At 43.2% G+C, this 25556-nt stretch overlaps 1 protein-coding gene across 1 annotated transcript in view; it reads left to right on the top strand.

The window, feature by feature from the left end:
* LOC102375798 (opsin-3-like) overlaps positions 1-24108 on the top strand; it is a 58596-nt gene extending 34488 nt beyond the window's left edge. The window contains exons 2-3 of the mRNA XM_006028087.2: positions 14103-14316; positions 24079-24108. Coding sequence (XP_006028149.2) covers positions 14103-14316; positions 24079-24108 — 244 coding nt within the window. The remainder of the gene's footprint in view (positions 1-14102; positions 14317-24078) is intronic.
* The last annotated feature ends 1448 nt before the right edge of the window (positions 24109-25556 follow it).

A 25556-nucleotide genomic window follows, 5' to 3' on the forward strand; every position in this document is an offset into this window, starting at 1 on the left:
AGAGAAATAAACAGCAGCAGGATTGTTGAAAGAACTCCCTAGACCTGTCACAGGAAATCTGGCACTCTGCCTTCAATCCCCCCTGCCCCACCCCCAAGAGAAAGGTAAAGAGCACTGGATCTGAAGGGCCTGGCTCTGGCAGCAGTCTGGTGAGGAGTAGGGGGTAAGCCCAGTTCAGGCTCTAGCCAGGGTAGGGGGTCCTAGTGGGGACCCAGCAGTGCTCCAGGACTTGGACTGGGACCCGGTGACTGGACCCGGTGAGCTGGCAGGCTGTCTACCCACTCTCCCACCTTCCTCCATCTAGATGTAACAAAAAGTGAAATGCTCCAAAATACCACCTATTTTAAAGAGGTACTGTTTTATAGATTCATAGATGCTAGGATCAGAAGGGACCTCAACAGATCACCGAGTCTGACCCCCTGCCTAGGTAGGAAAGAGTGCTAGGGTCAGATGAGCCCAGCCAGATGCCTATCCAGCCTTCTCTTGAAGACCCCCGAGGTAGGGGACAGCACCACCTCCCTTGGAAGCCCATTCCAAATTTTGGCCACACTTACCATGAAGAAAAGGTAGGCAAGTGGTTTTGGAGTGTGTCAACCACTTTAGAATGTTTCAAGGGCTTGCACATGTCTACAGCTGATCCTTTGAAATGTTTCAAGAGCCTAAAATATTTTAATTTACCCATGTCCACACCCCATGTCACAAGTGGCGATGAAGAAAGGTTGAGAGAACTGTCCTTGGTGCTGAAAAACACAACTTGAATAATCCAGGAACAACCACAGTAAGGCACGATTCTAGCAGAGCAGACGAACAAGCTTTTAAATCTGGAATCTGCTGTTCTCTCCAAGGATAAAATATCCTCTTCCATGTTATATTTTGGTTTCTATTTGGAGCCCTCTTAAAAACTTATAACATGTTTTCCTAACATTTATTTTCCATGATATCCTATTGCCTGTATGCTTATCTGAAGAAAGATTTTTTAACAGCCAACTCAATATATATAAAAACATTGATAACATTGAAAAAAATGCCTTGAGCATTCTTTTTTTAAAGAAAAAGCTTGATGAAACCATCAAGACACTCAACAGTTTTGCTTCAAAAACCTGGATAGAAATAAGATTTGAAAATATGAAGAATATTATCCAATTTAAGTTGGTATATCTGCATTTACTTCAAATGGCTTTGCTGGTTTAGAACTGCAAGGTGTCTGGTCCATGAGATTTTTTCTCTACAAAGAGTGCAAAGCCAGGGTGATTATTCTAAATTTTATTTCCATGGTTTTTGTTACTTTGCCATCTGTGTTTTGCCTAATAATTATTGAGGTCTGATTCTCTTCTCTTATAGTCTGGTTTTACATGGATCCCAACAGCCCTGGCTGTCATGCCTGAGTTATGCTAGTGATACTAAGAGGGGGAACAAGTTCACTGCCTGAATCTTTTATAATCAAAATACTTGAGTCATCTTATAAGCCTACTGTAGAATAAGACCTTAAGACTTTTACCTGTGTTTTTGTACATATACTTTCAAAGTTTACTTATTACTGTCTCAGATGAGTACTTTACTTACCTACCTTTTGTTTTGATCTAACTTGATTAAACTCCCTTAGGATCTAGTATTACATGTATACAGGTAGGTTTATCACATCAGGAATGCTATCCCATACTAAATGCACAGATACTTGCCACTGGTATCTTTACTAGGTTAAAAGCAGGACTCAGCAAGAAATAAGAATGTGTTATCAGATTTATTTGAAATTTTCATTACAAAATGAAAGAGCTCCTAATTGACAGCTGATTGCACATTTCTACACTGGATTAAAATTAACCAGTTTCAATTAATGCAACTGATGAGGGCATAACCACAGAAGGAATGAGTAGAGGATGATGATAATGAGAAGCACAGTTAGAGATTATGGAACAAATCAACACAAGATTATTTCCCAGTAAAAAAGACATCTGTTTCCTCGCCTAGTGACAGTTGGACTTCTCTTGTAGTGCTCTGCTTCAACAAAATATTGACCTAGATTCAAATTGTTTTCTGATATGCCTATGATTAAGCATTACAATGCCTAAGTATCAGGCTCCTTGTTCAAGAGGGTAAATTAATTTGACCAGCTAAAACACCTAGGATCACCAGAAAGTCTGTGACAATCCAAACTGGTAATGGGTGGGACTCCAAGGCTCAGCCTAAAGGAATATCTCACCCGAGTGAAATCAACAGCATTGTTGCCTTTGATGGCCCTTGCATCCATGCTTTGCCCAATGGTATAGAGATAAAAGCACTCACTAAAGCAGTAGCAGATCTGGACTCTAGGCCCTCTTTAGCCTTAAGTGATTTAAACCTTAAACCACTGAGGCATGGGTCTGGCTATAAGGCTCCAGCCAGCCCTTTTTGGCCCCATAGCTTTCCCTTTGCTTTGGCTATAACCCAAAACTGGAAATGCAAACGAAAGTAAAAGGAAGGTAATCTGCCAGAAGCAGCCCTGTCATCTGGGTGCTCTCAGCTTCTTTATGCTGAGCCCGCTTCAGCTCCAACAGGGCTTGGCTCTCCCGGACTTGCTCTGCAGCTTCGGCATCCCAGGGTGTTCAGCTCCCAGGGTCCATCCACCCTGCATCCCCTTTTTCACTTGCTTGGCAATAGCCAGGCCTTTTAAACTCCCCACAGCAGCACAAGAGGCTGATGTCATCAGCCTGGTGCCGCTGAACTTGATTGACAAACTCTTTAAGAGCCGGCACAGCATCGGCACATGCTGCTCCTGCCCTGACTCCTGGCTTTTTTCCCCGATAAGTTTCCTGTAGCTCCTGGAATCCCTTGGCCATGTCCCAGGGTACCTAGAGGTGCCCCCAGTGTCCCTGGCTTTAGTACATGGCTCCAGCCATCATACTAACAAACAGACAATGGTTTGAAGTCTAGGCTAAGGAGGAACAAAGAAAATATCAATGTATCTAAGAGATTTAAACTGAGCCTCCCCAATGTGTACTGGTAGTTGTTTTATTTTTACTATTTGTAATATTTGCATTGACTTCAATCAAACTCTCCCAGGTTTAAAAGTTTAAAGAAGCTCTAGTTTATATTTTTATGAGGAAAAAAGTCACACATTGGTGCTTCCCAACCCTTATGCAATTAATGTCAAGGATTGTTTCTGACCTATGAACAGTTCTAAAACACCAGAGGAATAATATGCCCTGCAGACAAATGAAAATGGAGCTTCTGTAGTTCGCTGTCTTTGGAAAATGCTAAACTTCTCAATAAGAAAATAGGCCCAGCGTTTCATGATCTCACTGACCTTTGAAGTTCAAGAGAAAGGAGATGGGAATCATCAAATATAGGAGTCATCCTTAAACTTTAGGATCCAGCAGATGGTACCGTCTCTGACCTTCCATTCTTTTCCTTGCTACCTCACTCATGCTACCCCACCTTGTTTCTCTTCCCAGATTTTCTTTACTGCCCTCTTTCCCACCTACTTCTGTAGTATTGTAATGCGTGAGGGGTCAATGGATTTTCTGTAATCATATCCTCTGTCAGGGCTAATTTTTGTATGTAACTTAATTTTTTTAATAGATAGTTAAGGAGGAAAAACAGCAAAATATCTAAATGCTCAGAAACTAGATACCCTATAACCATGTTGTACAGTAACACTTAGAACCACTAAGGGCTTGCCTACAGCACCAGGACCACTACTGAGAAGCATGTCTTACCAACTCACTTCCACTCAACGTGTATGAATTCCTAGAAATGAGGTAATGCCCTCTATGCTACTCCAAGTCTATGTCTAGAGATGCTCTTAAACTCCTTGTCTCAAGCATGCATTTAGGGCCATGCTACCTCACCTTGTTTCTGATATTTGGTGCACACTAAGCAGGACTAAGGGGGTTGTATATGATTCTGGGTGGTGTGACTAGGCTCAACATGGATACAGTGTGAGTAAGACTTATAGTACTTCTATGTGGGAGTCTAGTACTTGATGGTGACAAATTCACTATCACTTCTCTTTACTCATGATCACCTCCATTATTGCTTTCCCACCATGCCTTGATGTTGAACAGAAGAAGGAGAATAAGAGGAGGTGAGATGTGCATTACTGGTACTGAGTAGAGTGTCTTGCGATCCTCCTTTACAGGGCTCCTCCTTCCTTATACCGTTTGTACCATATCCAGCTAGGTGTTGACCTGTGGCCAGCTCTGGGTCTCATTGTCCCATGGACGTGATATTAAGGCTAGATCACGAACCAGCCGTCTTCTTAGTGGCTACCTGGCTTACTCTTTCCTGCAGTCACTTGAAGGCTCACACCTCTAATTGGAGTCCTTCATCATGGCAGCACCTTTCTTTCTCGAACTACATTAATTAATCAATATTCCCTCCCCAGTTTGATCAATTAAATCAAGTCACATTAGGGTCATTAACGTCTTCTCAGGAGATTCATACCATGAATGCCAAGCTACAAAGTCCATCTGCATTTTACTTATCAATTATCTAACAGTCCAATCAACTACCCAGCTGACCAACTGGGATTAATCTGTATTACTCATCAGATTGGTAGGTCTTATGTAGACTTAGGCAGAGGCTGGCCCTAACTAGCAGAAGCCTACCACTCACTGGCCCATACTTCAATGTCAAGTTCAATATCGTAGGCATACACCCCTTTTAACTTCTCACCTTACCAGTTCTGGAAGTCTTTTCCATGGCTGACACTTCAAGCATCATCACCAGGGGATGTTTTCAAGTCCTCGGCATCCCATTCATCTCCACTTCATCTCCGGTTTGCTAGTCTGGCTCTGGTTATCAGTCCTGCGTCTCCACATGGCTCGCACTAACTCTCTCTTGCTTGTGCTTCCCCCTCTCTGGGGCAACTCTCTCTGGACTGGTGCAGCCTCATCTTCTGGCCAGGCTCCTCTTGGCCAACAGGAGACAGCTCCAAGGTCCCATGACCTAGTTTCTCTGTGTGGCAGGCACAGAGGTTGCCATGTCTGAGTGTCAGCGTCTCCACTCTCCCTGTCACACCAATGAGTTCTTTGCTTCTCAGTGAGTCTCCCAGTACACTAAGATCCAGAGAGGTTCTCTGGACCATAACAGGGCTCAGGATTGGTGCCCTGTTACACCCTGCTTTACCTACTGAACTCCCATTACCAACAATGGGAGACATGTCCAAAAGGCACTCAGCACCTGGCCCTGAAAAGCGTGGAAAACTCTGGAGTAGTTCAGCAAAGGACATAGATTGCTTTAGGCAAATGAGGTAACTATTCCCACCATCTTCAATGGAGTGGCTCAGGACCTTGTTACACATTCATTTTAGCCAGCTACTGGAGCTCTTAACCGTACATTGTCCACACATTAACATCTGAAACACGTTTTAAGCACATTTTAGGTGGCTTAAAAGTATGCCACACCAGGGCAACTTTATCTCTGACCCGTGTTACCCAGTTCATATTCCGTTAATATGTAGTCACTAGCCACTCAAGTGTAGTCCTCCAGCATCCCATGATGCAGTGTCCTTTCCCCCACCCTCCTGTTCTGTTTGGACAAACTTTCCAGCTCCTGAACTCTACTGTCCAAGGGATGACGCTGGCACCAAACGAACTCTCCCTCCTGCCCCCAGGGATGTGAACTTCCTACCTGCAGGTATGCAACCCCTTGCAAACAACTTGCAGAGCACATGCCAAGTAGCCATGTCTCAGGGCATGGACAGGTTCAGGACTGGGGTGGGGGTTAGGGTGAGGGGGAGTCAAGAAACAAGGTAGGGGGCCAAATCAGGTCCCCATGAGCTAAGGCTTCCTTCCTGGGGCAGGGGAAGTAGATCCCCTAAAAACACATTGCCTCACTGCTCCCACCTCCCAGCCACCTTAGGAAGAAAGACCAGCACTTCCCATACCCCAATTTATTATAGCTTGAAATATTCTTTAATTTACTTCCTCTTTATTTATTTTTATTTTTATTTTTACTTCTTATTTTATCCTTCAGTGGCTGACTTCCTTCATTTCACCATCCTTCCCCCACCCCCATTTCCTTAAAGTGGGTTGCATTTTAAGGCCACAGATCCAGCTAGAAACCATGACATTCATATTATCACCATTACACCAAAGGAAGAGTTTCTATATATAATTGGAGTAAAAAGTCATCACCTGATATCCTATTTCAGGGCCTGGTAGTGGCAGGAACAACCCCCCCCCCCAAAACCCAATAGCATATTAAATCACTTGTGGAATACACAGCAACTTAGAAGAGGGGGTTATAATTAGGAGAACAGGAACAAAACAAAGCAATAAAACACTATATGAAACAGCTGGTGGGAAAGGGCACTTTTTGGAAAAGCAAATTCTCAACCTCCAGTAGAGAAAACAAAACTTACATTTTTTGCTGGGGCCTGTGAATGCAAGAAATCTCCAGTGACTGACATAAAACACATTTTTTTATTTCTTTTCACTTTGGAACAGTGAGCTCAACTCTGTACCTGCTCATCCATTGTGAAGAGAACCATGAGGTGAATTCCAGCTGCAGAATCTGCATCATTAGTGATGCATATGCCAGAAAGAACCCAGATTGATTTTCAAATTCTAGGTTGGCTTTGCAGGGCTAGCAAACAAACTAACAAAACATATTTGCTCTGGAACTCACTGACTGACAATTAACTTAAAGCAACCCCAGGCCATATTTGAAAAGTCATTTCCCCACCTAGAACTGTTCCATTTTTATGTCAGTTTGCACATCAATAATAATAATCAATACAGGGATTCTGTAATGACAGTAAATTCACATTGTGTGGGCCAGGTCCTAGCTGATGTAACTCCATTTCCATTGACTTACAGCATCGCCAATCTATATTAACTGGCCCCATTTCTTCAAGATTGCTGAATTTGATAACTTTTGCAAAAGAGTTCCATTTCAGGCTTGACTACAGCCAATTTACTGTGTTGTCAAGGCTAAATAAGACAAGAAACCTAGTAACTGGGAAATAAGCAAACATAAAGGGGAAATAGAAAAATGGGAAGATAAATTCACTGGCTTCCCAGAGAATGTTCTGGCTTCCTACACTGGCTTCCTACACTGTTCATTTCTAAAACTGACCGACAGCATTTTTTATTATTATGTTTGAACATCATAAAAAGCCAATGCTGAATACTGTTCATCAATCAAACTTTTATAAACCAACATTATAGTCAATAGACCTCATTAAGTAATTACAGGTAGAGGAACCATTCATAAGTGGGTTTCTTATTTAAATAATCCCTTTTTGTCATACAGCTTACAAATATGTACTGAACTATGAATTGCCCTTAGAACTTACAGGCTAGTCATTTTCTAACTCTCATCACAACAATTAAGAATGGGGTAATACAGATGCTGTCAAGCACCAGTGTTAAATAAATATTTATTGGTGGTGGGAGGAAGGGAGTAGCAGTTAGGTGGTAACATTTATCACAATTAGTTAAGTTCCTCTGGAGTTCTTTCAGGGATGTTGGCTGTAGCCATGTTCATCTAAGGACAAAGGCGGATAAGATTATTTGCGATATCTTTTATTAGACTGACTAAATAGTTGGAAAAATTGTCCTATGTCCTCCAAGGACACTCCTCTAGAAAGATAGATGGCACTTTTGAAAGAGTCACCTGGATACCACATGACGAATTGCTGCAGTACAAAAAAGAAAAATCCCACGAATTGCACACCATTAGTTATTATATAGTATCCTTCCCTGGAACCAATATGGAAAATCCTCAAACAATTGCAACCTATTCTAGAAGACCAATTCTTAAAGAGATCTTCCCAGAACCACCTATCCTAACCTTTAAATGAGCACTGAACCTCACCAGTCTCATCACCAGAACCAAGCTTCCTATGGCCCAAATCACACCGAATGGCTCCAGACCATGTCGGGACAAGAAATGTAAAACCTGCCAACATATCTCCACCATTCCCACAAAAACCACATCCCACAACAGAACCATCACCATCCCTGGATCTTACACCTGCACCTCCAGAAATGTAATATGTCATCCAGCACACTAAATGTCCTGATGGAAAATGTGTAGGAGAAACCAATAACAAATGTGCACCAGAATGAACACACCCCAAAAATCTATCAAAGATAAAAATATCCAATTCCCTGTGGGTGCACACTCTCTCCAATCTCTCAGTTCTGATTCCCAAGGGAATTTACAAAACACCTTTCCTAGACAAGCCTATGAATTTCACTTCATAAATCTACTGGATACAAAAAATTATGCACTAAATATAGACATTGGATTTATGGCACATTATAACCTGCCTGCCATCTGATAACCCCAGGTAACCTACCTATATTTTACTACCTACATTCTGTCACCAGGTCACCATTCTCTCCTTTCCCTCCCACTTACCTGTCTCACACCTATTGTCTCCCATGGCCTCTGAACCTCATTACCATGCACTTGTATTTTCAAGGACCTGAATTTTGCATATTGGCTTCCAAGAGAACACAAAACAACAGCAGACTCTCCATATGCCTGAAGAAGGGTGTTTGTGCAAGGGGCATAACAAAGCTTGCAAAGAACAATTTTTCCAACTATTTCGTTCGTCTAATAAAAGATATTACATTTACCCAAAGAACCTTGTCTGGAGTTCTTCACGATCTTTTCCTAATCAAGCTAGACAAATGGTCATCCTAATGGCAGACTGAATTCAATGACAACAAATTTGCAGTAAATCCACATATTGAATTCTGATTAAAGCTTGCATCGTAAAGCATAACTAATAACATTTTTGCTATCCCATCTGCATGTCACTTCTCACTTTCTCATTGCATTTCCATGTTCTTTGGGACTCAAAAGAGAGAATGCATTTGCTGAACATACAATAATCCTCTAACAGGTTCTTTTTATTCTGACCGGTAACAGAAAGCTTGGGGCTCCCTGTTACATTAAGATAAAAGCAACCCAGCCAGCTAGCTTTGCAGAGCCGGCCAGGTGCAGCAGCTGCCAGTTGCCAGGGCAACAGGGCTAATGAGGCAATTAGTAGCAAGCCCAGGCATTTACATGACCAGAAGTAGGCAGAGCCCTGGGAGTACATAAACCTGGGGTTTGGGCTGGAAAATCAGTTTAGCCCTGCTCACTCCAGGGCTAGGAGACCTCCTGCCCAGGAGAGGCTCCTAGGGACACTTGTTTAATGGCTTTGCTGCCTGTGAGAACACCAAGGTTCAGGGAGCACACAAGGAGCTCGGTTTGGAGGTATGCCAGCCCAAGAGTAAAGAAGGTTTGCCTTCTTAAAGGGACAGAGGGCTGCTTTCTCTGTTGCTGTTATGTTGTAGGCTGGGGGTTTATGTTTACTTTAATATTTGTACTGGCAGTTTAGGGTTGGGGCTATAGGGGCAGCAGGAGGTCCCATTAGTGCCCAAGGGGCATGCAAACACCTGGCCAGGTGCAAACACCTGCCAGGGGCAGGCTCAAGCACTTATTGAGGCCATAGTGGGCAGAAAGTGCAAGGAGAAGCCGCACGGGCCAGGGGCCCAGCACCAGAGAAGGGGCAGCCACAAAGAGGTCAGAAGCCTGAATGACAGGGGCCTGGGGCCTGATTATGGAAGGGACAAACAGAGAGAGAGCCTCAAAACCAGGTCCAAGTCAGTGGGCCCAGGTTAGAAGGCCTAGTGAGGTTAGAGGGTCAGAGGCTGAGGAGGCCAAAGCCCCACACAGGGAACAACAATGCAGTAACACCTGTGGAGCATGGGGCATGGTAAAAGGGAGGATTTGGAGCCATGCAGGCTTGAGGTGCCCTTCGGTGGCACAGTTACAAACTGAGGCCCAGCAAGGGGCCTAAGGGCCAGTGAAGCCCAGTGAGGGGCCTGGGCACAGACAGAGCAGGGTCCAGTTGGCCTGAGGTGATGCAAAGGCCTGTGGGATGCCTCCCTATTCATTTATATTTCCATCACGGCGTGGCAGATGAGACAAGAAGATGCCCTAGGTGTGGAGCAGGGCATGGTCATGGAACCACCAGGGGATTGCCACGTTCTGGCTTACAAAGCATTTTAGTTTCCGTGTGTAACGAGGGTAGTTCCTTCAATTAGATTATCATTATCAGCAATTAAACATCAGGCCTCCCATAAAGACATGACTGAGCAAACGTTAGAATTCCAGTCCCGCAGAAAAATGAAACTCTTCAATATTTGTTTTCATTCTGAAACGGAACAAGAAGTTTAAATAATTTGAATTTTCTGGGGAATGAGATTTCCGAATTGTAATTTTTTCAGCCACATTGAAAAATTTGATTGAAATGAAGCTGTGGCAGGCCTCCGCGCAGCTTACCTCAGTGTGGCAGCTCAGGTGGCCAGGCCACAAGTGGCACAACTGCTGCTCTGTGGCCAGAGGGCCGGTCCCTGATTGGAGTGCAGCCCAGCAGCCACGCATTGAAAAGTAGCTTTTAGGCTGGGAACCTGGCAGGAAGCATCTGGGTGCTGGACCCAGAACTGGACATGCTCCCTGACACCAGAAGCTACCTGCCACTTTCCCTGCCACTTTAAAAGGTTTGAGCAGGCTGTGGAGCAGCCGGCAGGTGTGATGCAGCCTAACCAGGTGGTCACATGACCACAGGAGAGCTCCTGGATTGCAGGATGGGGCTGACCAGCCTCAATATAAATCCAGGCCTTCAGAGCTGAGCAGTTGCTGTAGGGATGCTGCTGGAATAACATTGCCCAGCCAGAGCTGCTCCTCCCAGAATGCCTAGTGGTTAAGGGTAGGTACTATAGGGATGGAGCAGGTTCCTGGTCCTGGGGAATGACCTAAAACTACACCCTGCTAGGGTAGATAGTGTGGTGGAGCTGCCTTGTCCACTATGGCTGGTGTACCCACAACAGATAAAACGCTGGTATGTGTACATGGCCAATGGCAAAGAAGCACCATTAGCTGCTGGTCACAGTTCTTGGGAGGACACACAAAATGGCCATAGGGATTTCTCAAGATGTGCCGTGCCCCATGCTACTTGGGCAAGACTGACCGTACTTATCAGAAGTCTTGCAGTGCACCCTGGCAGAGGGCATGTCACAGAAGTAAAGACATCCCCCAAAGAAATGCACTTCATTCTGACCTGCATTTCAATATTGGGCCTATTTCTTTACTGGGATTGTAGCTTTGGTTCCCATTCCCTTCTGAGCCAGTCTGGTCAGACCACAACACCAGTAATGTACCCAGAGTTATGTAAAAAAAATTGCTCTGGCTTCTCCCAGCCTCGTAAGGTCTAGCTGACTGGACATGTACATCTTTTTGTTACTTCATGCTTAACTGCTCAGGGACAGTTAAAGAAGAATGTACATGTTGAATTTAGCACAGTTATTATTTGGTAATTTTTCAACACAGAAAAGGATAGGGGATAAAGCTGAGCTAAAATGAAGCTTTCAATCTTGCATATAGTAAACAGTTATAAAGATTCACTTGTTCTATCATATGAACATGGACTCAAGAGAAAGTCTGACATCCTTCAGTCAAATTTAGCAAACTCCTTATTATGTTCTAATCAATACAGTTACTAAAGTATTAGACACACTGTAAATCCTAGCAATTAAAATCACCACCGGTGTTACTCACTCTAATTTGAGTTAATGAGCACTATACAGCCAACAAGCTGCCACAGTTCTTTGCCATTTATTAGCAATACTAATCTAATTCTCAGCTCAATAGTCTATTGCACTTTGGGAAAAAGGCTGATGCATGTCCTGAAATTGAGAAACATTTGTACATTTTTAAGATAATAAGGGGAAGGGAATCCTTAACCCCTTGCATCACATAGTCTTAATCAGCATAAACCAAACAGCTTTCATACAAATTATGTGTTTAACTTGCCAATAAAGTGATCGCTTAAAAATAAAAGGAGGAAAATAAAGGAAAGTTACTAATAGAATTCATTTTAAAAGAGAAATGGATGAGGCCAGATCTTGAAATGACTTAAATTGACACTGCTCCCTAAATTCATGGTTCACCCAGGGTTCTGATCAAGGGTCTTCATTTAATTCAACAATCATAAGGTAGCTTTCACAGAGATGGAACATTTATCTGAGAGCGCACACACACACACACACACACACACACACACACACACACACACACACACACACACACACCGTGTTAGGTACTTTACCACATATTTCACTGCATAATAAGTTTACCCCTTAGTACAAAATGGACATACAATCAACTTGCCCCACTTGACTCTGCAGTAGACACTATTACAGCACTTTGTGACAGAAAGCAAATGCCTACCCCAAGATTAAACTGGATAGGGGAGCAAACTGGTACAAAATTAAGTATGCCACTTTAACTTACATTACTGCACAGTCCTTTACAAGAAGTAACTTTGCCCTGGCCACAAACAAACTTCCAGCTGGAATGGAGCTAAATTACCAAATGGATGGTAAACTGTTTAACCTCAGCCAACTCCGAGCCAAAACCAAGACCACCCCAACCTCAGTCATTGAGATCCAGTATGCAGATGCTGATGTAGTGTGTACTCACTCTGAAGCAGACCTTCAGGCAATCAGTGACATCTCTACCAAGGTTTACAAGAAAATGGGACTGATACTTAACATTCAGAAGACTAAGGCCCTCCATCAACAAACTCCTAATGAACAGTCCCCAGCTGCAGTAATCCCAATCCACAGTGAGACTCTAGAGGATGCTCCCTCTCACAGAAGGCTGACATTGACAAAGAAACATCACATCTCAGATGTGCAAGTGCAGCCTTTCTGCACCTGAAGAAACAGGTGTTCGAAGATTGTGACATGAGATCTGAAACAAAGCTCATGATTTATCAAGCAGCCACAATCTCCACCTTGCTGTACAGAGCTGAGACATGAACAATATACAGGTGACACATCAAGTTGTTTTAGAAGTATCATCAATGTTGCCTGCAGAAGATCCTCTGAATCTAGTGAGAAGATAGACACACCAACATTAGCATCCTTCTGGAAGCAAACACCATGAATATTAAGGTGATGATCATCCAACATCAACTTCATTGGGCTGGCCATGTCATCCGGATGTCTGACTCCAGACTCCTGAAGCAAGTTTTAGTCTCCTGGCTCAGCCAAGGTGCTTGCTTAAGAGGGGTGCATAGAAAGCACTTCAGGGATGTCCTCAAGGCCAGCTTAAAAAAATTCAACATTGATATCAACTCACAGGAGAATATCAACCAGTACCGCCCCAAATGGAGGAAGAGTTTGCTGCAGAAATCTCAGTACTTTGAAACCTCACAACAAAAATAGGAGATGAAAAAATTGGAGTGGCAGAAACAGCATGTCATGGACCAAATCAACCAGAGCCACCCACCCCACATGGAAACACATGTCCAAGCTGCAGCAGAATCTGTTGATCCCGGATAGGCCTCATCAGCCATCTTCAGACACAAAGGTAAGAAAATCATGGAAGACAATATTCCTTGACTGGAAGGGATTGCCAAAGAAGAATACATTTGTATAATCTTCAACCTCAGTTGCCCATGACTGAGTACTCTTTATATCAATCAGCTGAAAACTGAATGACTGAACCATGTAGGTCAAGGTTTCCAAGTGTATTTAGGAATCTAATTCTCGTTGCTTTGAAAATATTTTGAGAGCCTGGGCCACAGTCCTGAGGCATATAATATTCATTAGGAAGAGTGAACAATATTTTATTGAAGTATGTGCATTACCCAGCAGTGTCATCAGAAACTGAAACCACTTTACTGGCCTGAATGAATGTCAGTAGTTGAAAACAGTCCTCATCTCAGTGAGAAACTGCATTTCCTGGTGTTACACAGAAGAGCAGGAAATACATTTCCCTTCTCTATTGAAGTAACAGCAGTATATTGTCAAGGAGATGAGGTAGGCAAGGGTCTCAGTCGCCAAAGGGTGAGATCACACTCTGTATTCAACAGGGAGGAGTAGCAGACCTGCAAGGACTTCATTCAGCCTAGTGCTCAGAGAAAAGTTTGAATTACAGAACAGCTGCTCCTCAGGGATACTAGGCTCAGGGGGCACTCCTCTTTCTTTCTACTAGTATAGACATGCCAACTAGTAAATGCTTTTGTGCACTGCATGGCTAGCTGAGGGTTTTGTTAATCTTGCTTTCACATATGCGTCTTCTTTATTGCAGATGAATGGCATAGCTTAAAGGATGAGCCACAAAAGGGAGCAACGTGTCTTGATCATGGTAGTCGTGATGGTGATTTGCTTCCTTCTTTGCTGGCTGCCATATGGGATAATGGCCCTGGTAGCTACTTTTGGAAAACCTGGCCTAATTACCCCATCAGTCAGTATTATCCCATCAGTCCTTGCCAAGAGTAGTACTGTCTATAATCCAGTCATCTACATATTTCTGAATAAACAAGTAAGTAAAATTATATTCCTAAATTTGTTCTAATTAATATGTGCAGTACCATTGTAGACATAGCTGCTTTTTCAATGGATTTCAATGGAGGAAGTTTGGTTATAACCATATAACGAATAAAACAATGGAGCAGATACTTGGCTACTGTAGGCGCAGTGAAGTCAATGGAATTAGTCTTCTACACCAGCTAAGAAGCCAGCTCAGCAATGCCAAATATGCAAAAACAAAATAACTTTGAGCAGATGTTGAGGTCATAAATGGAATATGCATGAAACAGAAGTGTACAAGAGGGAGTGTAAAGAGCAGCTTCCTCAAGAAATGCATTACTTGGAAGCATTAAAAAGAGAACAAATGCCATAACAGACAGCTTAGACCTTTTTCTGAGTCAATTATAATTTGATGTTGAATTCAATTTGTTTTATTTAGATATTAGCAAGTGGCAATCTTTCTTAGCAAAGAAAAGCTACATGAGCTTCTTCAGAACTCCTCTTCAGTCTAAAACTTGATTGAGTCTACAAGATCACCCAAAGAATCTTGCCTTCTCCATTCCAACTACTGTTCATCAATCACTTCATGATATGCTTGCTCATTTCTCCCACAAGCTTCTAGGCACCCTCTGAAATCCATTCTTGTCTTCATCTACTTCTCATTCTACAAAAGTAATTGTAAATCAGGCATCATAATCCAGTTGAGATATTTCTAGTCAGGCCCTACTAGCATCCGTGCCTCCATTCAATACTGTTCAATGACACTAGAAATTTTCTGAAAAATTTCTGTGGGGCAAAGATTGGAGGGGTGGCAAGGAATATAACACGGTCTGTTATAGGGATCAATCTGGATTGCTTGGGAAAGTGGGCTCATTTGAACAACATGCATTTTAATACAGCCAAAGGAAAAATTACACAAACAAGAAACTAAGAACCTAAATCATCAATGCAAGGTGGGAGAGAGTATTCAGGGACACTTAAAAAACCTTTGAGATCATGGTAAATAAGCAGCTGAAAATTAGTTCTGAGTGTAACGCAATAGCTAAGATAATGACTGTGAACTTTGCATGCATATGACAAGGAAATTAGCAGGGTGGCATTACCTTTGTAATACAGCATGCTAGGGGTCCCCCTTCCCTGAGGGGCAATTTTCATGTGATAACTTAATTGAGATCACACAATATTGCAGCATATTAGTATTAGAAGTGGTAGCATACAACTGATTCAACAAGGATCTCGCTGCCTGTTGGGAAATTTAGCAAAGAAATATCATTCCGTTCAGACAATTCAGCTTTGCTCTAACACTGGCCCAGTAATTCTGGCCCTGTTGCATAACAGGTCAGGAGTTCACATCTACATGCATCTTCTGCCACACTGATCATGGTTTTCTGCCAAAAAAAAAATCACTTCAGCAACATATTAACAATGTAGAACTACTCGCACCTAGTATATAGAGTAGGTAACCACATCTTTCCAAAGTACTGATATTTTCCAGGTTGTTATCTTTTTGATGGCACTTGCCCTTATGCTACAGGGGCATATCTTAGCATGCTCTTGGCCCTTTGGCCCTATGACAGGCACTCCTGAGACCATTACTGGAAAACTGTGTTCAGTTCTGGTGTTCACACTATCAAAAGAGTGTTTAAAAAGTTGGAAAGGATTCAAAAGACAGCTAGAAAATTAGTCAAAGTTCCAAAACAAGACACATTATAGGAATGTATTGTTTAGCCAAGTGAAGATAAAGCATATAAGTACTTGTAGGAGAAGGAAACTGTCTGCTGATAGTTTTTATTTAGCAACATGTATAATAAGATCTAATGGTGACAGTTTCAAACATGAGGGTGACCAACCACTTGAATAACCTACCTAGAAATTCCTCATCACTGAAATCTTTAAGACAGAACTGGAAATCTTATGGACTTAATGCAGAAATTACTCAGTGACATGGGTGACTGATGCCTCCTGATACTGGGGGGGCACCGGTGGCCGATCACCGATGAGGGTGAGAGGAGGGGGTGGCCCAGCAGCCGATCACCATCACCGGTCAAAGAACTGGTGGCAAAACCTGGAAGTGCCACTGGCAAACCTGGAAGAGAGGTATCAGGTAATGTCATTAGTTAGAACAGGAACCTGTTCGGTTACTACTATCTCAAACAGATATTGCTGGACTATATTCAACAACTTAGAAATCAAGTGCCTCAGATACATTAGTTATGAAACAGAATGATTATTTATTGTGCATCATGGCAACCCCAAGCTGGTAGCTCCAGCCTTACTTGAAAGTGTTTCTAAGACAATTAATTACCAATTCAATGACAGGTGACAGATATGAGTAGATTCAGATGATGCAACAGGCATATTTTTCAACTGGTTGCTAGTCATTTAGGCCTATATAAAAATATATCAGGTTATCCAATACCAATGGAATGAGACAGTGTAATTAGTTGAAAAGGGGATTCAACAGTGCCCTTTATTCAGCCTGAAAAAACCCAAATGAAGGGAACTCCAGGGAGGCAGTAAAGCTTGTATTGATCATTAGTCCTTACCCTCTGGTCAAGGTCTTTTGCCAAATTAGTCGAGTAAACATAGCACCTGCAAATTCATGAAATTCAGCCAACTTCAAATTTTACCAACCCATATTTTTGGCCATATTCATAAAGATTTGATAAATTGGTCTTATGCACAGCTTTGTACCTTTCTTCCTACCAAAAGACATGCATCTCACTGCAAAGACCAGAGAAGCTCAACACCTTCAGACTGTATAATAGATCACCTTTCTTTCTTGGGTAAAAGTTTTTTCTCTAGAGATCATGGTTATGTCTGACATGTTCTTTTCTATACACAGTATGCTAAATTTATTATACTAACACACATAAGAGACCAATTACATTCTTAGTTGCTTGAATATGAACTCTTAGTATTATTTCACTAATGCAGTAGGCAATCACATCTAGTTATAATGTGTGCTGATAGGGTAAGCCCTGCCCAATCTGCTGCTCCATAACCTTGCATATAGCTAATTTTCCTCTAATTTTTTTAGTGAATTCAGGAACTCATTGTGTCATCAGAAGTGGATCAGCTATGCACTTACATCCTGTACCACAATAAAAAATTATGTTCAAAATTCTTTTTTAATTAAATATTTGATATAATTCATTAAATAGATGTTACAGAACCTATGCATAACACATTAGTGCCCAGCACAATGTAATACCTCTAAAAGGAAACACACTACCAACTTAATCTGTGAATAAATCAGAGTTGCATATCTGATGTTACTGCAATTAAGATTTTGTAGGCTATGATGGAGTGAGATTAATGTATACTATGAAGTTTTGTTTCTTTATCTGTTGGAAGCTGAAGGACATTTTTCTTGAAGATGTGGGGTCTGCTATTTGGAAAACACAATTAAAATACAAGTGAAAAGGCAATCCAGCAGAGAAACTAGCAATGTATTTTTAAAAGCCATCCTAAAAGCCAAATTAAACACCAGAGTGGATCTGTTTCCCTTCTCTGATCCCTCTGGTATTACCTCCAAAACAAAGGATAATTTAACATACAAATCTTTACATTTTTCAATATCCCTAACAATTAGCATCTTTGGATTCAATATTATTTCCTTTCATTCCAGTGCTCTGAGAGATTTCTTGAATTAATCACTGCAGAAAGGAATTTTTAAACTTAGAATTTGAAGAATTTGTTTCCTTCTTACACAGAACGAAAGGGGTCAGCCATCTCTGTGGAACTACTCCCCACATCTGAACCATAAGAGGACATCATCCTGATTCTATGCACCGACTGGATGTCAAAATGCAATAGAGGGCATGGCAATTTTACATCTACATTTTCAATAGGCTGTACCTAGGTAACAGAATAAATCTCCATATTTGAGCAGGGGGATGGAGGGAGGGTGGGGGGAGAGGAAGAAAGACAGCGACAGCTTTTGCCTTTGCATTTACCATTATTTCAAGGAAATTTAAGACAGCTCTCAGAGCTGGAGAAGCATTTGTTACCACAAAGCTAAAGCATCTGAGAGAAAGAGAACATGGTTCCAGGGGCTTCTCTAAATATTCAGATAAAAGTGCAATGGAATTAAATGTGCAATCCACACAATCCTGTCTGCTGCCATGCCACATGTCCATAGCAGGAGGCATGACGGTGGCTAAGTACAGGCACCCAAAAAGCCCAAGGCTGAATCGATTCAGTCTGTTTTAAAAGCTTTCCTCTAATCCAGTAAGGGCCAACATTTTTGGCAGGTGTTCCACAAATTAGCCCCACCCCCAAACTACCATTCTAATACCCTAGCCCTGCCCAATCTGCTGCTCCTCTTTCTGCACCTTGCCATGTGCTTCCTGCCCTACTTGATCTGCTGCTCTCCTTTCTGCCCTATCTGCTGCAGTGTTGCCTGCCACATGGCACACAAAGCCTGCTTGTGCCACAGGTGCTGTAAATTGACCACCCCTGCCCTCATCCATGACCTTTTATATTCCACATTGCTAAACAGTCAATATTTACTGCCCTCATGGTGTTACTTATGTGTTGAGAATAGAATCAAGTTCATCACCACACTGCAAGTTTCTCTTCAGTCTTGTTTTTGACATAGCTGAAAACAACGTAGGTTGTATTTAGCAAAGTTAATACTGTACTGCCTGAATGTTGTTCTGTAGAAGAAAAAGCAACCAGAATAATTTCAAGCTATTTAAAACCCCTCAGGTTTTCTTTCCATCTCAAAAGAGTTCACAATCCAATCAAAGCCAGTTTTCACTCAGCCCTGGGGAATTTTCTTGAAGAAAAGAAAAGAAAAAAAATCAAATCTCTGACTTTCTTGATGGTCTCTTCAGATCATTTGGTTTCTTGTTTCAGCTATTGCTTATTCTACATTACATGCCTGTTATTAGTGACATTTCATATGGTTAAAAGTAGCACATATTGATCTGCAAAAATGTTCTTTGAAGCAATATGGTATTTCAAGTATTTATTTGTTGTGCATAGCATGGGGCCTGAGGGCCTTTCAAGACAAAAAAGAATAACTGAAATATTAATAAGATTGACATCATGTTCCCTAATGCTTGTGCCTTTTACCAGTCAGCCAAAAAGGGAATTTATACAAGACATACTCACCCTCTTAGCCATTTTTATAGGTTGTCAAATTTTCCCTGGCAAAGAGTAATACATAGCTGACGTGCTGTCGTTTTATCTTTTAAATTCAATATAAATACCAACCCTTGTGTTTGCTGTACATTTTAAGTGACATAATACATATCAACATTATCTATTACCTTCTCAAAAAAGTGTAAAGATTTAGGAAAACAGACCTAGATCCAAACTGCAAATGGCACTGATCTATAAAACCACACCAGTTTGTTTCAATTCCTGTTGTACTACAAAAGGGACAGAAATGCAGGGCAGTAGCTTGTTGACAACCCGAGGGATGGCGCCCTGTTACAAAGGCTCATTGCTGAAACAAGTGTCCTTGTCATCACTTTAATGAACTCACTCCTAATGTGCTTACAAGTTCGAGGACAAGTGAAACATCAGGCACCTGCTAAGTCATTTGATGGACAGTTAATCTTTTAACAATATGGCTGCAAAGGTGAAGGTACAACTTTTCTGGAAGGCAAACCTAAATTTGTGAGGGAAGTCATGGTGCAGAGCAAACCCATAAACATGCTAGTAGTCCATAAATAAAGGTCTGGGGCACTACCATACTATGTCACCTTATTCTAGCTTGTGGATGTTGCATTTGTTTTGCCTTATTCTCCTCTCTTTCACAAAGGTGTAAATGTGAAACACTGTAGATTTGTGGGGGGAATCGAAGGAGCCCTACCTACCTTCCTACTTCCCTACTCCAGATGTCAGCGGCCACTCAATGTTGGACTTTGCAAGAAAAGTTATACAGGAAACCCTCACTATTTGTGGATTTGCGATTCGTGGTGCACCGCACCAACCCACTCTGTCTCCCCACGCAATGTGATACACTTCGTTACAGCGCCGGCATCATCTGTGGGAGCTCCGGGCTTGCCACTGCCAGGCTCCCACCACTGGCACCATGCTCCCACCACCGCCAACGCAGCTGTGCCCCCCCAGCTGCCAGAGGCACACGCCATTCATGGACACAGATGATTCAGTACAGGTATTAATGGATTTCCCTATTCAAGGGAATCTCTAGAATGTATCCCCCGCAAATGGCAAGGGTCTCCTGTATTGTTAAGCTGGAAGATGATAATACCTGCCATGAAACATGCCTTGGCTCTATAGGCAACCTCAGACCTCATTAAAGCTGTTGAGTTTGCTATCTGCCCTTTATTGAGACTGCATTAAGCTCCTAATGAAAGATAAGAATTGGAAGCAATGGAACCAGACGTATGCAAAGGAAATCATCAGCTAAACCAGGATGGCTGGGAAGCTTTCCAGGAGACTGACTGAAGATGCAAGGGCCAGGCTCTACTTGATACATCAGGGTGAAGCTAACAGAAATCAAAAAGAAAAGAGAAAGTGAGCAAAAAGCAAGGTAGGAGAAGCAGGGGAAAGCTATGAACACAGCCATAAGAGGCAGCAAAGGCAGAGCAACATAGGACACAGAACTGGATGGAGAAGCAAACTTAGAAACTACAAGTGAAGAAGCTGCTTGTTGGTGTCCCTACGAGGTGCAGGGAACCAGGAAAATGATGTACTTACATTTTCTGTAAATAAGCAGGACTGAACCAAAAAAGCATATCTGACTATTATCAGTTTCTTCCAACCAGTAATTACTTACAAGGCCCAAAATATTGGTTAATCACTTGGGTCCAGGGCAATGATATGCCTATGCATTCCCTTTTCATAGGCCATCCCACCCTGTTAAATATAAAATACCATCTGATTCTATAGACAGAAATTCTTTATGGAAAGTTATGAGTCACATCAGTGTCATGAGTATTCTGCTAAATTTAGTACACAACGTTGATGACAGTGCATGAGGCAGAAGACTGTCACAATGGTTCAATATCACAACTCATTCCAGCAAGGCTTCTTGTCCCACCATTATTCTGTTGTCTTGTGAGCAAGATCTCAGAACAGGTACTGCCTGCCAGGAATCATGGCAATGGGCTGATGGGACAATAAGAATCGTGGACTGCAACGGGACAATAAGGATTAGATCATAGGCAATCTTGAGGAACACAGGTATAGACAAGTACTTGAACCAGAGGAGGATCCAGACTCAGAGCTGAAGCTGCACAAAAGGGTCAGAAGCAAAGAGTCCAAGATCAAATCCAAATCAATAAATAAGACACCATCTCTGTTGTTAGGCAGCACCAGAAGCCAGAAGCCAGGGAATCCAGGACACCCAAACAGAATAAGCAGGAGCAGAGAACTAGGCAGGAGCCCTTCTTGAAAGCAAACAGATACAGATGCTGCAGGATGTGAAACACTGAGCAGCCAAACCCCAACTTAAGGGCCTGGACTTCTAGGCCCTTAATATTCTGTAGCCAATGCATTTGACCTTTGCATCTGGTGCCGCTCTGGCTAGGGACAGACATTACACATAAACCAGTTTAAGTGATCAGAAACTGGTTTAACCTGTAACAGAACAGATGTTCAGTGCACATAAACCAGTTTAAAAATGGCTGAAACCAGTTTGAGATAAACCTGGTTGAATCAGACTTAAGTGATTTGGCTCAAACCAGTTTATGCAATGTCTGTCCTAGACCCCTTGCTGGTTTAGGATAAACCAGACTCCCCCAGCATCCCAGCATGCTGTCTGAGCTGAGCGGGGTTCTCTGCTCCATAGCAGAGCTGGCCCCTCCCTCCTGCTCCCTGGCTGGAGCTCTGGCAGAGACTGCAGGCACAGGAGGGTCTGCCTGGTTTTCCCCTGCCCTACCCCTCCTCACTGCTCAAGCAGGAATTCCTCTCTCCCTCCTTCCAATCTCCCACAGCATGGACCTCAGCCCCACAGATGCTAGGCATGTGGTATGCTAGCTAATGCTGAGAGGTATCTGTGTGTGTCTCTAATTTCACTGGGACAGGCAGACAGGACAGTGACGGCTTAGGGCTGTTTGGAGTTAATCAACAGGTCAGCTGGTAAGCTGTTTAAGAAGAGTTTGAACTAATGAAGAGAGGCTATTGTTTTGCTGATGGGGTGATAAACACTATTATCAGCTCCCAACTGGCTTGCTCACTGTCAGTTTGCTGCAGACAGTATAAAGAAGGAGGGAGGGAGATTGAAAAGCTCCGTATCATCAACAGATGCATGCACTGTATCTCCGAGTGTCAGTAGGGGGCAGGGGGCTGGGGGCTGGCAACACTCCTGCCCCTTGAACAGCCAGCAGGAAAAAGCCCTGGATGGTGCAGGCAGAGCTCCCTAATCAAAGCGTCCTGCCGGGGCCTGGCCACACCCCCCCTCAGCTCAGCATTGTGCAAGGGAAGGGAGGGCTGCTTTAGTGCCCCCCAGCTTCTGGCCCCAGCCACTGCAGGCATGAATTTCCTCAGTCCAGAGAGGATGTCTGTCTGGGTACAAACCGATTCAGCCTAGCCAGGTTAGACTAACCTGCAAAGATTAAATCAATTCAGGCTCAGGCTTTTTGAATGTCTGTCCCTAGCCTCTATAACTAACTGGCACTCCTCGTGGGCAGATCTAGGATTTTTAACATAGGTTATACATCATCCCATATAAAATGGAAAACATTTTTTTCAAGTTCAAAAGAAACTAGAAACTTTACTAATATGTTAGGGGCCCAGCACTATATTATTAGTGAAAACTGTGTGGGAAGTATGCTGTGTGGCAGCTCCTTTAATCCTACAGTTTCCCCTGTGCGCTGCCCCCTCCCCGCCCCCCACTGCTGATTGGCAGAAGGGTCCCTGCTAATGCTAGCTTTTGCTAGCATATCACATGCCTAGGATCCGTGGGGCTGGGGTTCCTCCTCTGGGAGGGAGGGGGGGATTTCCTGCTTGAGCAGGAGGAGGGAGGGCAGGGGAAAACCAGGTAGACCCTGCTGTGCCTGAAAGTTTCTGCCAGTACTCCAGCCAGGGAGCAGAGGGGAGGTGCCAGCCCTGCTGTGGAGTAGAGCCCTGCCTAGCCCAGAGAGCATGCTGGGATGCTGGGGGTATCTGGTTTATCTTAAACCAGCAAGGGGTGTGAGACAGACATTGCATAAACTGGTTTGAGCCAAATCAGTTAAGTCTGATACTACATTCAACCAGGTTTATCTCAAACCAGTTTCAGCCATTTTTAAGCTGGTTTATATCTGTTCTGTTACAGGTTTAAACCAGTTTCTGATCACTTAAATTGGTTTATGTGTAATGTCTGTCCCTAACCATACAGAACATCCAAATGTATTGTCATTATGCTGAAAGAGTTGAAGAATGTTTTATCTCAGCTCCAAGCAGTGTTCCTTGGACAGGTATCTGAAGCAGGGATTGTCAAACTGGCGCACGTGCTGCAAGTGGCATAGGCAGCCTCTGTGTGTGGCACACAACAGATCAGAGGGGGAGCATGAAATATGGGGGCAGATAGAGCAGGGAACAGAAAGCAGAGTACAAGAGTAGAAAGGGGGAAGAAAGTAGAGCAGGTGATTGTGCACAGGAAGTGGACTGAAGTGGCCCTCATGGGGAGTGTGGGGCTTGCTTTGTGGCATACCTACCACAAAGGTTGGCCCCCACTTGGCTGAATAATGTGCTATGAAGGATTGCTCTAGCCATATCTGTAATGTTAGAAGGTATGGAGACATTGCAAGTTGAGAATTGGTGGGAAAAATCAGGATCCATGATCCCTTGTCCTACTCATGTTGTTCTACAGATCTGTGATGTGGATGCTACTGACAAGTGACTTACAGAGCCTGGAGGCATGACAACATAGGCTGCCACTGCATTTTCTTAGTACGAAGCGATATGATGTTAAGATGTCAAGCATATCAGGACTTGAGGACACTGATCAGATGTCAACAACTCATGTTCTTTGGAACTGTCACATGGATAAATCCATCCCGTACACAAGTCCTGAAGCTAAATTAGGTGGGCAGATGTCCCTCTGACCTCATCAAGACATCTGGTTTCTCCTTGCCTATCTTGGGTTCCTTTGATCACCAGCAACTCATTGCCACTTTAGACAACGTTTGGAACAAAGATCATCAACAAACCAACACAATGGACACCAACTGTGCAAGTGACTTGAAAAAAGATAAAAAGTGGAAGAAGAAAAAGAAGAGGAAGTGTATTCATTGCAGTGTTAATTGGACATGGAAAAAAAGTCTGTTAAATCTCAAGGCATCCCTTAATAACTTTTCAGAATTTAGTGCCACCCAATTTTATGACTAATGTATTTCTTATAGTGTTTACTTTCTCAGAGCTTGATGCACCCTTAAAAGGACCTCACAGGGTGGCAGGATGGGCAGGGCACTTCTGAGAACATGGCAGAGAGTGGCTCACAGTGCCTGGAGTGCAGGGCAGGCTGGGGAGCTTGTCCCTGCATTAAGCAGAAAGGGATAACAGTGGCCTCTGGTATAGAGGCTAGTGCCACATGAGGGTGGCAGGGACAGGACCCTTCCATGCCCCCTTCCCCACCCCCAGTCTGTACCCAAGGGGCTGAACACAGCTCCTGCTACTGTGGCTGCTCTTCCAAGGACCTGAATGCTGGGTCATTCTTCTCAGCCCCTCCCACCAGCTCCAGGAGCATAGGCCAAGTGGGGGAAGGATCCAGGCTGAAAAAGTTTGGTCCCCTTTGCCCCCCTTCCACAGATGCTGCTGCTTAAAATATGGAGGTGGTCAACATAGGAGTTGTGCTTTTCAGCACAGCTTGTTTCCCTGATCCTCCCATGCTCCCAGAGCTGGTAGGATGGGTTGAAGGGAGTGTTGCTAGGATGCTAAGGCAAATGCAGGGTGCCCAACATCTGCAGGAGTCAGAGCTTGCCTCCTCTTACAGGTGCCAGACATCAAGGCACCCCTCAAAAGATCTTGCAACATCTTGGTTGAGAATCACTGACAGCATAACTGCATATGGCCTTGCACATTAGAGAACAGTGATACTCTAAGAGTTGGTCTGGTTATTACTACCCCAACCAGAGTCCACCAGGAGCAATACCATGCCTGAGTCACTTGCCATCTTCTCAAACAAATCATGAAGGGCACTGGCAATTACATGGAGGATAAAGAAACTGCTGAAGTATTGAAGGTTGCTGTTCAGGAGCCTAGGTAGGGAAGAAAGAGGCCAAAGAAGAATTTGGGAGGGCTGGAAAGAATCAGAGCAGAAATTTAAGCTGTTTTCTAAAATTTCTAATT

Source organism: Alligator sinensis, unplaced genomic scaffold (genome assembly GCF_000455745.1).
Source record: "Alligator sinensis unplaced genomic scaffold, ASM45574v1 scaffold572_1, whole genome shotgun sequence".
Lineage (NCBI taxonomy): Eukaryota > Metazoa > Chordata > Crocodylia > Alligatoridae > Alligator > Alligator sinensis.